Source organism: Lynx canadensis, chromosome D1 (assembly GCF_007474595.2).
Source record: "Lynx canadensis isolate LIC74 chromosome D1, mLynCan4.pri.v2, whole genome shotgun sequence".
Classification (NCBI taxonomy): Eukaryota; Metazoa; Chordata; class Mammalia; order Carnivora; family Felidae; genus Lynx; species Lynx canadensis.
The window spans coordinates 74,566,587-74,578,673 of NC_044312.2; the positions used below are offsets into that span (position 1 = coordinate 74,566,587).

The 12,087-nt window shown below is 37.1% G+C and overlaps 1 protein-coding gene across 1 annotated transcript in view; it reads left to right on the forward strand.

Annotated features, from left to right (window-relative positions):
• LOC115525771 (L-lactate dehydrogenase C chain) overlaps positions 1 to 12,087 on the forward strand; it is a 43,491-nt gene that overhangs the window by 21,678 nt on the left and 9,726 nt on the right. Inside the window, exons 4-5 of the mRNA XM_030333136.1 lie at positions 9,524 to 9,697; positions 10,471 to 10,588. Coding sequence (XP_030188996.1) covers positions 9,524 to 9,697; positions 10,471 to 10,588 — 292 coding nt within the window. The remainder of the gene's footprint in view (positions 1 to 9,523; positions 9,698 to 10,470; positions 10,589 to 12,087) is intronic.

Genomic DNA, 12,087 nt, shown 5'->3' on the forward strand with positions numbered 1-12,087 from the left:
TTTCTGTCTTTAAATTTTTGAAGAAATTGGTCATACCAACTTATATTCCCACCAACAGCACATGGGGCTCTTCTCTCTCCACATTCTTGCCAACACTTGTTGTTCTTGTGTTTTTGAATTTAGGCATTCTAACAGGTGTGATATGATATCTCATTGTGCTTTTGATTTGCATTTCCCTGGTGATAAGTGATGATGAGCATCTTTTCATGTATCTGTTAGCCATCTGAATATCTTCTTTGGAAAAATATCTGCTCATGTCTTCTGCCCATTTTCTAATTGGATAATTCATTTTTTGGGTGTTGAGTTTTATATATTTTGGATACAAACCCTTTATCAGATACATCATTTGCAGATATCTCCACCCATTCCGAGGCTGCCTTTTAGTTTTGTTGATTGTTTTCTTCACTATGCAGAAGCTTTGTATTTTGATATAGTCTCAATAGTTTATTTTTGATTTGGTTTCCCTTACCTTAGGAGACATATCTAGAAAGAAGTTGCTAGCTGATGTCAAAGCGGTCACTGCCTGTGCTCTCTTCTTGAATTTTAATGGTTTCCAGCCTCATATTTAGGACTTAAATCCATTTTGAGTTTATTTATGTGTATGGTGTAAGAAAGTGGTCCAGTTTCATTCTTTTGCATGTAGCTGTCTAGTTTTCCCAGCACCATTTGTTGAAGAGACAGTCTTTTTCCCATTGGATATTCTTTCTAGCTTTGTCAAAGATGAATTGACCGTATAGTTTTCGGTATATTTCTGGGTTTTCTATTCTGTTCCATTGATCTATGTATCTATTTTTGTGCTAGTACCATACCATTTTGATCACTACAGCTTTGTAATATAACTTGAAGTCCAGAATTATGATGTCTCCAGCTTTGCTTTTCCTTTTCAGGGATGCTTTGGCTATTCAGGATCTTTTGTGGTTCCATACAAATTTTACTATTGTTTGTTCTAACTCTGTGAAAAATGATCTTGGTATTTTGATAGGGATTGCATTAAATGTGTAGATTGCTTTGGGGAGTATAGACATTTTAACAATATTTTTTCTTCCAATCTATGAGCAATGACTATCTTTCCACTTCTTTGTATCATATTCAGTTTCTTCCATCAGTGTTTTGAGTAGAGGCCTTTCATCTCTTTGGTTAGGTCTATTCCTAGGTATCTTATTGTTTTTGATGCAACTGTAAAGTGCAAGGATTGATTCCTTAGTTTATCTTTCTGCTGCTTCATTATTGGTATATAGAAATGTAGCAGATTTCTGTATGTTGATTTTGTATCCTGTAACTTTACTGAATTCATTTATCTGTTCTAGCAGTTTTTTGTTTTGTTGTTGTTGTTGTTGTTGTTGTTGTTGTTGTTGGTGGTGGTGGTGGTGGTGTTGTTGTTGGTGGTGGTGTGTGTGTGTGTGTATTCTTTGGGGTTTTCCATGTATAGTATCATGTTATGTGCAAATAGTGAAAGTTTCTCTTTTTCCTTGCTGATTTGGATGCCTTTTATTTCCTTTTGTTGTCTGATTACTGTGGCTAGGACTTCCAGTACCATGTTGAATAAAAGTGGTGAGTGGACATCCTTGTCTTGTTCCTGACCATAGAGGAAAAGCTCCCAGTTTTTCCCCTTTGAGGATTATATTAGCTGTGTGTTTTTCTTATATGGCCTTTATTATGTTGAGATATGTTCCCTCTAAGCCTACTTGGTTGAGGGGTTTTATCATGAATGGGTGTTGTACTTTGTCAAATGCTTTTTCTGAATCTGCTGAAGTGATCATGTGGTTCTTATCCTTTCTTTTATTAATGTGATGTATCATTTTGATTAATTTGCAAATATTGAACCACCCTTGCAACCCAGGAATAAATCTCACTTGATCGTGGTGAATTATGTTTTTAATGTATTGTTGGATTCGGTTTGCTGGTATTGTATTGAGAACTTTTGCATCTATGTTCATCAGGGATATTGGCCTGTAGTTCTCTTTTTAAGCGATGTTTTTATCTGGTTTTGGTATTAGGGTAATACTGGCCTCATAGGATGAATGTGGATGTTTTCCTTCCTTTTCTATTTTTTGGAATAGTTTGAGAAGAATGGATATTAACTTTTCTCTAAATGTTGGTAGAATTTGCCTGTGAAGCCATCTGGTCACAGACTTTTGTTTGTTGGGGGGGTTTTGTAGCTTAAGCTGAAGTTTGCAGTCTCTTTCTGACCCCCAGATCCAGACCAGCTTTCTGCCTGTGCTCACTAGCTGTTTGACAATGCTCACTCTTGTCAGTGAGAGTACATACAGGGAGCCAGCCACAGTGTGGGGGCCTGTAGGGGTGAGTGTGTGGAATGCTAGGATTGCCTGTGGGTTAAATAGGGGAGTCCACTAGCAAGGCATCCCCAGTGGCCCGGGGGCAGTCTTCCTGATAGAGTCTACAACACATTTAGTAGGATCTATGTCCTATAATGCCCCTATGAGAGTCCTGTCTGCCACTCTTAGCCTTTTCTCATTCCTCAGTCGTACAGCTCATGACTCAATACTCTGGATGGGGTGAGAGAGAGATGGGCTTCTTTGGCAGCAGTCTGCCTAGCTAGTGAAGGTGGATGCTTACTCACACACTCTGGCTTTCATCTGTGGGAGAAATCATGGACTAAGATCTCTTTTAGCAGTGAGCTCTTCTATCTCAGGGGAGGAGTGAGGCAAGTAAAGTCAAACTGTTTCTCTTACCCTCTCCAATACATCCAAACTCATATTATTTTGCCCCAGTGGTGTGCCGGGACTTCTCAGCTAGAACCCTGAACTTCCACAAAGGCTCTCCTGTAGATGGGTGGATTGTCTAAGACATTGTTTTCCAGGAGCTCCTGAACTTGAGCAGAGTGGGGCTAGAGCTGGCTCATGGGCCATTGCAGGGTCCACAGCTGGGACTGAGGCCCCTTTGCCTATTACATGCCTGACAGGCACGTCTCCTTCTGGGTTCTTTGGTGCATGATGCTGGATCACACAGCTCCAACAAAGGCAGTTTTGTCCATGCGTGGATGCCAGATTGTCATTTTGAGGGTTGGGTGGTGGGTGAGGTATGTCTTATTTGGCTGTATTGCTGACATCATTCCACAGTGAATATTGATAGATGTAATCACTCATGAAACCACCACCATAATCAAGGTAAGTACATTTCCATTACCTCCAAAGCTTTTCTTGTGCCCCTTTGCAGTCCGTCCTTTATTCCACCTCTGGCCCCGTTTTCTGGAATCTCATATAATGGAATCATACCAAATGTAGCCTTTTTTTTTGTCTGTTTTCTCTCACCCAGCATGATTATTTTGGGATTCATCCATGCAGCTTGGTATATTGGTGATCTGTTCTTTTTTTTTTTCTTTTTTTACTGCTGGAAAGTGTTTTTTTTTTTTTTAAATAATTTTAAATCCTTTTTTGTTTATCCATTCCTATCCATTTATCCATTGGTAGATATTTAGGTTATTTCCAGTTTTTAGGTATTATGAATAAAGCTGCTGGAAACACTTGTAAACAAGAATTTTCATGGGTGTATGTCATCATTTCTCTGGGTAAATACATGGGAGTAAAATAGATGGCTTATATGGTAGGTATATGCTTAACTCTGTTGAAGCTGCCAAACGGTTTTCCAAAGTGGTTATCCCAGTTTACATTCCCGTAAGCACTCTAAGAGTGTTCTACGTGCTCCACATCCTTGCCGACATTTTGTATTGTCAGTCTCCTCAATTTTAGTCATTCCAATAGCATTATGGTTTTTGTAAGTTCATTTACTTATTTCTGAGAGAGAGAGAGAGCGCTTGCACAAATGGGGAAGGGGCAGAGAGAGAGGGGGAGAGAGAATTCCAAGCAAGTTCTGTGCTGTCAGCACAGAGGCCGACGCAGGGCTGAATCTCATGAACCGTGAGATCATGACCTGAGCCACAATCAAGAGTGGGGCTTAACTGACTGAGCCACCCAGGCACTCCAGAGAGTTTTTTTTTTTAATCGTGAATGGGTGTTGAATTTTGTCAAATGCTTTTTTTCTGCATCAGTTGACCCTTTTATCATTGTGTAATGTCTTTGTCTCTAGTAATAATTTTTGAGATAGTCTATTTTTTATCATGGCAAAATACATATAACATAAATGTTACCATTTTAACCATTTTAAAGTGTGTAATTCAGTGGCATTAAGTACATTAAGTAAATTTTATTTTGTGGAACCACTACCACTGTCTAATGCTCAAGCTTCTTTACCACCCTAAATGGAAACTTTGTGCCCTTAAATAGTCACTTCTCATTCCTTCCTCTCTCCATTCCTGGCAACCACTAATTTGCTTTCTGTATCTATAGTTTTGCCTCTTTTGGATATTTAATATAAATGGGATCATACAATATGTGTCCTTTTGTAAAAGTATTGCTTCTTTAATTTAATAATGTTTTCAAGGTTCATCCATATTGTGGTATGCATCAATACTTTTTATGACTGAAAATATTCCACTGTGTAATATATCACATTCCATTTATCCATTTATCAGCTGATGGACATTTGAATTGTTTTTACCTTTTGGCTATTGTGAATAGTGATGTTAGGAATATTCATGTACAATTTTTGTTTGAACACCTGCATATATCTCTAGGAGTAGAAACACTGGGTCATATGGGGGTGCCTGGGTAGCTTAGTTGGTTGAGCGTCTGCCCCTTGATTTTGGCTGGGGTCATGATCTCACAGTTGTGGGATTGAGCCCCCCATTGGCTCCCGTGCCGGTCATGGAGCCTGCTTAAGGTTTTCTGTCTCCTTCTCCCTCTTGCGTACATGTGCGCGCGCTCTCTCTCTCTCTCTCTCTCTCTGAAAAGAAGAAAGAAAGAAAGAAAGAAATCAATCAATCAATCCTGGGTCTTATGATAATTCTATGTTAATTAGTAACTGCCAAGCTTTTTTCTTGGTAGCTGTACTATTTTACATTCCCATCAACAGTGTGTAAATGTTCCCATTGTCCATATCCCCACCAGCACTTGTTATTTTCTTTTTTTTACTGTTTATTTATTTTTGAGAGAGAGAGAGAGCATGAGCAGGGGAGAGGCAGAGAAAGAGGGGAACAGAGGATCTGAAGCTGGCTCTGTGCTGACGGCAGTGAGCTGGATCTCATAAACCATGAGATCATGACCTGAGCTGAAGTTGGACGCTCAATCAACTGAGCTACCCAGGCACCCCAATAGTTGTTATTTTCTACATTTTTTATTTTAGCTATTTAAGTTGATGTGAAGTGGTATCTCATTGTGGTTTTGATTTGCATTTCCCTAGTGCCTAATGATGTTGAGCATCTTTCCTTTTTTTTTTGTATTTATTTATTTTTGAGAGAGCACAGCAGGGGGAGGGGTATAGAGAAGGGGACAGAGGATCTGCAGCAGGGTCTGTGCTGACAGGCTGACAGCAGTGATCCCAATGCAGGGCTCAAACCCATGAACCGCAAGATCATGACCTGAGCTGAAGTTGGACGCTCAACTGACTGAGCCATCCAGGTGCCCCTTGAGCATGTTTTCATTGCTTGTTGACCATTTGTATATTTTCTTGGAGAAACATCTATCCAAGTTCTTTCCTCATTTTTAAATTGGGTTGTTTGCCTTTTGGTTGAGGAGTAATACGAGTTCTTTATATATCTGGCTATAGGACTCTTACCAGATCTGTGATTTAAATGTATTCTTCCATTCCATGGATTGTCTTTTTGCTTTCTTGATAGTGTACTTTGTACATAAAAATATTTAATTTTGGTGAAGGCCAATCTATCTTTTTCTCTTTTTGTTACTCATGCTTTTGGTGTCATACCTAAGAAATCATTGCCAAATTCAAGGTCATGAAGATTTACCCCTATATTTCTAGCTCTTATATTTAGATCTTTGAGCCATCTGGAACTAACTTTGTACATGATGTGAGGTAAGAGTCAAATTTCATTCTTTTGCATGTGGATATCCTCTTGTCTCAACCACATTTTTTGAAAATATTCTTCTTTCCCCATTGAATGGTTTTAGCACCCTTGTCTAAAACTCATTGACCATATATGAGTGGGTTTTCTGGACTGTCACTTGTGTTCCATTGATTGATATGTCTCTCCTTATGCCAATATCATAGTGTTTTGATTACTGTAGCTCTGTAGTTAAGTTTTGAAGTCAGAATGTGAGTTCTTCAGCTGTGTTATTCTTTTTCATAATTGTTTTCACTATTTGGGGCCCTATGTAATTTCGTATGCATTTTAGGATTTTTGTTTTCATTTGCACAAAAAAGATCATTGGAATTTTGATAGGGCTGAGCTGTCAGTGTAGAGCCCAATGCGGGGCTTGAATTCATGAGCTGTGAGATCATGACCTGAGCCGAAGTCGGATGCTTAACCAACTGAGCCACCCAGGTACCCCTAGAAATACAAGTGATTTTTGAGTGTTGTCTTGTATCCTGCAACTTTATTGAATTCATTTATCAGCTCTAATAGTTTGTGAGTGTGTGTGTCTGTGGATTCTTTAGGATTTTCTATATATAAGATCATGTCATCTGCAAATAGAAATAGTTTTACTTCTTCCTTTCCAATTTGGTTTTTATTTCTTTTTCTTGCCTAATTGCAAGTGGTTCACTTTAGATTTAATGACACAGTAAGTTGAAAGCAAAAGGATGGAAAAAATATTTCATATACACAGGAACCAAAAGAGAGCTGGAGTGGCTATACTGATACCAGAGAAATTAGACTTTCACACAAAAATTGTTACCAGAGACAAAGAAGGATATTATATAATGATTAGAGTGGTAATAAATGCAGAAAAATATATCACAAAATTCGACACCCAATCATGATTTAAAAAAAGAATCAGTAAAGTATGAGTAGGAGGAAATTTCTTCAACTTGAAAAACCCACAGCTAGCATCATACTCAATAGTGAAAGACTGAAATATTTCTCTCTAAGATTAAGAATAAGACAAGATGCCTGGTTTCACTACTTGTATTCAACATTGTGCTGGAAGTTCTAGCCATAATAATTAACAAAGATTTACCAGACAAATACTTCACTTTTGTTTAAGTTTATTTATTCTGAGAGAGAGAGAGGGAGAGAGAGAGAGAGAGAGAGAGAGAGAGCAGGAGAGGGGCAGAGAGAGAGAGGGAGAGAGAGAATCCCAAGCAGGCTCTGCACTGTTAGCACAGAGCCCAATGCGGGGCTCCATCCAACAAACCATGAGATCATGACCTGAGCCGAAACCAAGAGTTGGACACATAACTGACTGAGCCATCCAGGCATCCCAGTGGACAAATACTTTAAACCAACCATTTTAACTATATTTACAGCTAAAGCAAGCCATGTCTAAAGAACTAAAGGACATATGAGGCTGAAGTCTCACCAAATAAGAAATATTAATAAATAGAAATTATAAAAAGGAAATAAAATAGAAATTCTGAAGTTGAAAAGTTAACTGAAATGAAAATTCACTAGATGGCCCAACAATAGATGGAGAAGGCAGAAGAAAGAACCAGTGGTCTTGAAGATAGGTTAGTTGTTTAAAGTCTGGGGTACTTTAGGAACAGTTTCTGTTGATTGCTTCTTTTCCTTTGTATTGTCTATACTTATTTGTTTCATTTGATGCCTCATAATTTTTGTTGAAAACTAGACATTGGTTTAGTTGAAACCATCAATTGAAAACAAACTGATGGTTACCAGACAGGAGGCGGGTTGGGGGAATCAGTTAAGTATGTGATGGGGATTAAGGAGGGAACTTGTGATGAGCACCAGGTGATGTATGCAGTTATTGAATCTTTATATTGTACACCTGAAACTAATACAACACTGTATGCTAACTAACTGGAATTAAAATAAAAACTTAAAAAAGGCAAAAAATTATTTTTTTTAACATTTATTTATTTTTCAGAGAGCAAGATAGAATGTGAGTGGGGGAGGGGCAGAGAAAGAGGGGGACACAGAATCTGAAGCAGGCTCCAAGCTCTGAGCTGTCAGCACAGAGCCCGACGCGGGGCTTGAACTCATGGGCCACGAGATCATGACCTGAGCCAAAGTCGGATGCTTAACCAACTGAGCCGCCCAGGTGCCCCAACCCAAAAGCCAAAAAAATTATAATAATATAATATAATATAATATAATATAATATAATATAATATAATATATATTATATATAATAATATAATAATATATATTATATATTATAATAATTATAAACTGCAAATCAAATTCTACCTTTCAGAGTTTGTTTTTGTTGATGCTTGTTGTAGTAGTTTGTTTCATGACTTTTATAAATTAATTTTGTAAGGTCTATATTCCTTGTTGTACATGGCCACAGTAGTCGTAGGCCACATACATTCGTTTGGTGGTCAGCTGATGTTCGAACAGAACTTTCCTTAAAGCTCTTGCCATGGACATGCTATGAAGGCACACATGGGTTGTGTCTTTCCACAATGTCAGCTTTATTCAGTCATAAAGCAGGGTTAATGTAATTATAAAGCAAGTTCAGGATTCCAGACTTGATGACATTCACATGTTTAACTTGGCTTCTTGTATGTCACACAAAGCAAAGCACAAGTCACACAACAGACAAGATAGAATAGGTGTAGGAGGCTAACAAACCAAATGGGAAGTCAGTCTGTGGGTGCACAGTTGAGATAAGGCCTTGGTCCAGTCCAGGTCAGCTGTTGGAGTTTAATGTTTATTATGTTCAAGCAGCAAAGGATGTCTGTTCTGTTCAAAGATCAATCAGGCACAACCTTTGGTGGCAGCTCCCTTTTTGAAGTGATCAGACACAGAGGGGTCAGTGTCTAAGGAGTCTGACAGTTTGCTGCAAAAATCCTCACCTTTTAAAATGATTTAATCACTCTTGGGCCTTTGCATATCTCCTGTTTCTGCTGGTTATCAGTTCTGAGTGCGTCATCAGCTGGTGCTGGTCTCTGTGATATCTGGTCTTGGCTGCACTGCCCATCACTGCTTGACATGAGTGATTCCATCTTGCTCTCTGCAGTTTTGAAACCAAAAAATATCTCCCAGTCCTTGCTGGAGGGCTCTGTGTGCATGCTAGGGCATGCCCTCAACACTAAGCCTGGCAGTTTACAACTGTGGCTTAACCTTCACTTCCTGTTTGCACAAAGCCTCAAAGACAGATGGGGCTAAAGCTTAGGATCTTCTCACATTTTTTCTGAGTATGTTCACATCTGCATATGACCCTGGTCATGCATGTGGCCTTATTCTGGGTAGAAGATGCTGATAGATTAGATGAGGCTGGTGAAGGAAAGGAGAAATTTAAGTGTAGTTAAGGAGGTAAAATTAATTGACTGATTATTAAACACACAGACAGGTACATGCTTTATCTCAAAAGAGAGATTTTTTTTTTTTAATTATGATTGTGAGTAATTTAACCTTTTAAAAACCTGTATGGGAGATAATCCTTCCTAATTTCTTTGTTGACTTGCTTTACTTTGAACTCTGTAATGAATCTGTATTTGATTTTATGACCATTTACTTATTCAGAAAAGCAAATTGTAGAACGAAGTTACTATTAATTTTTTTCTAACAAATTTTTCCTTCTAGTGGACATTTTGACATATGTGGTCTGGAAGCTAAGTGGCTTACCTGCAACTCGTGTAATTGGAAGTGGTTGTAATCTAGACTCTGCCCGTTTCCGTTACCTAATTGGGGAGAAGTTGGGTGTTCATCCCACAAGCTGCCATGGTTGGATTATTGGAGAACATGGTGATTCTAGTGGTAAGTATAAACCTATTACCATTATGTAATTACACTTCTTATCTACAATAATACGTATTTTCTTTAAAGTCTATTTTTTTCTGATACTAATCTAGCTACACAACTTTCAGTTGCTTGGTATTTCCCTGGTGTATTTTTCTATTCCTCTACTTTGTCTTCTGTTCATGGATTTAGCTACCTCTCATAAAACAATGCATGTAACATATAGCTGTTTTAAAAGTCTATGAGTGTTTCTCTTCTCTGGAGATCTTTTTTTTTTTTTCTTGAAGTATATCCTGTCAGTTTTGTTTATGCAGAAGTGTTTTAGTTTCACCCCATTCTTGAATGACAGTTTAACTGATATGAGATTCTAGGTTGACGGTTATTCCCTGTCAGCTCTTTGTTACTATTGAGTAGTATTAATTTGTTGCTCTTTTCTCTCTAGTTGCTTATGATACTTTATATTTCCTTATCAATCCTTTTCTTTGTGGATTCTGTATTTGCATCTTGCTTTAAAATGCCTTCTACACCACACAAATATAAAATAATTCTACATATCTTTCTAACACTTTAAAAAATATAAATTTTTTAAATATAAAAAATATAAATTTTTTAAAATTAAAAAATATATTTTTATAATTTTGTTTGTTTATATTTCTTTATTTTGTCCATTTAAACTTATTTTTATATTATGTGTAAGGTAGTTACCTAACTTTAAAATGTAAACCCATTGAACTCAAACAACTGATACAGTACGGGGAAGAAGAATTTATTCTGAGATCTATTTCTTTTAGTGCCCTTATGGAGTGGGGTGAATGTTGCTGGTGTTGCCCTGAAGACTCTAGACCCTAAATTAGGAACTGATTCAGACAAGGACCAATGGAAAAATATCCATAAACAAGTTATTGAAAGGTAACAGTACTCATTCAGTGTCTCAGTGCCTTAATAATCAGTTTTAAGAGTAAGATTCACAAAAAGTCTATAGTTGATCTTTGCTTTTTGTGAGACAAAGAATTCTAACTTTTTGGAAATTCCCAAATTTAGACTTACATTCTGCATAGCTTTGGGGATTATTTTTCAGAAGGAAAATCTGTTTATCATTTTATAAGAACTCATTTGTGTTTGAGGGTAATATATCACAGTGATTTTGATCATGGACTTTGAAACCTGGCTTTCAAACCTGCTCAGGCTTGAAACCTGGCTTCACCATTTATTAGTGGTGTGATATTGAGAACGTATTTAAAATATTAAAAGCTCAGTTCCCTCATCTTTATTTTTTCTATTGAAGTTTCATTAGCATACAATGTTATATTAGTTTCAGGTATACAACATGCTGATATTGACTGACATTTCTATGTATTACTTAGTGCTCCCACAGCAGATATAGTCACCATCTGTCATCATACATTATTATAATATTATTGGCTATATTCTCTATGCTGTACTTTTCATCTTCATCACTTATTTATTTTATAACTGGGAGTTTATATCTATTAATAACTTTTATTTATTTCACCCATCCCTCTACCCACCTCTTCACTGGCAACTACCAGTTTGTTCTCTGTACTTAAGAGTCTGTTTTTCGTTTGTTTGTATGTTTTGTTATTTATATTCCACATATAAGTGAAATTGTATGGTATCACTATTTCTCTGTCTTATTTCACTTAGCAGTGCCCTTTAAGTTTATCGATGTTATTGCAAATGGTACGATTTCATTCTTTTTATGGCTAAGTAATATTCCACTGTGGTGTAATATTTCACCACATCTTTATCCATTTATCTATCAATGGGCATTTGGGTGGCTTCCATATTTTGGCTATTGTAAATAATGTTGCACATAATTTTCTTCATATTTAATATGGGGATAATAGGAGAACCTACCTTAGAAAATCATTATGAAGAGTAAATGAGTTAGTAGAGTAAAATGGTTAGAACAGTACTTAGAAATTATTAAGTGTTTATCAAATGATTTGATGAAAAAACATGAAACTGATCAGATGATCAGAAGTTAGCTAATTTTACTTGTAAGTGAAGTGTCTGACTCTATATACATCAGCTTTAATAGCATACATGATTCTTCCTCATGCTTTAGCCAAGTTACATGTTAGTAGAACTTCTAGAACTTAGAAATCACTTTTAAGTTAATGTCTAGCATATAATTATGTTAATACTACAGTATCATTTCCTACCCTTTTCAACACAAGTGTCCTTACCCATATGCCATGTATTTCTAGATATAGGGGCCAGTGAGGGCCAGTTCCCAGCAAATTCAGGAATCAATCTGATACAGAGGCAGAACCACAACCCATGCCCTAAGGAATATGTTTTAGCCAATACTGGTTTCCAAGTGTCATGGAGCAGCCCATCTACTTCTTACAGGGATGTTACAGTGTTAGTCTTTGTCTACCAAA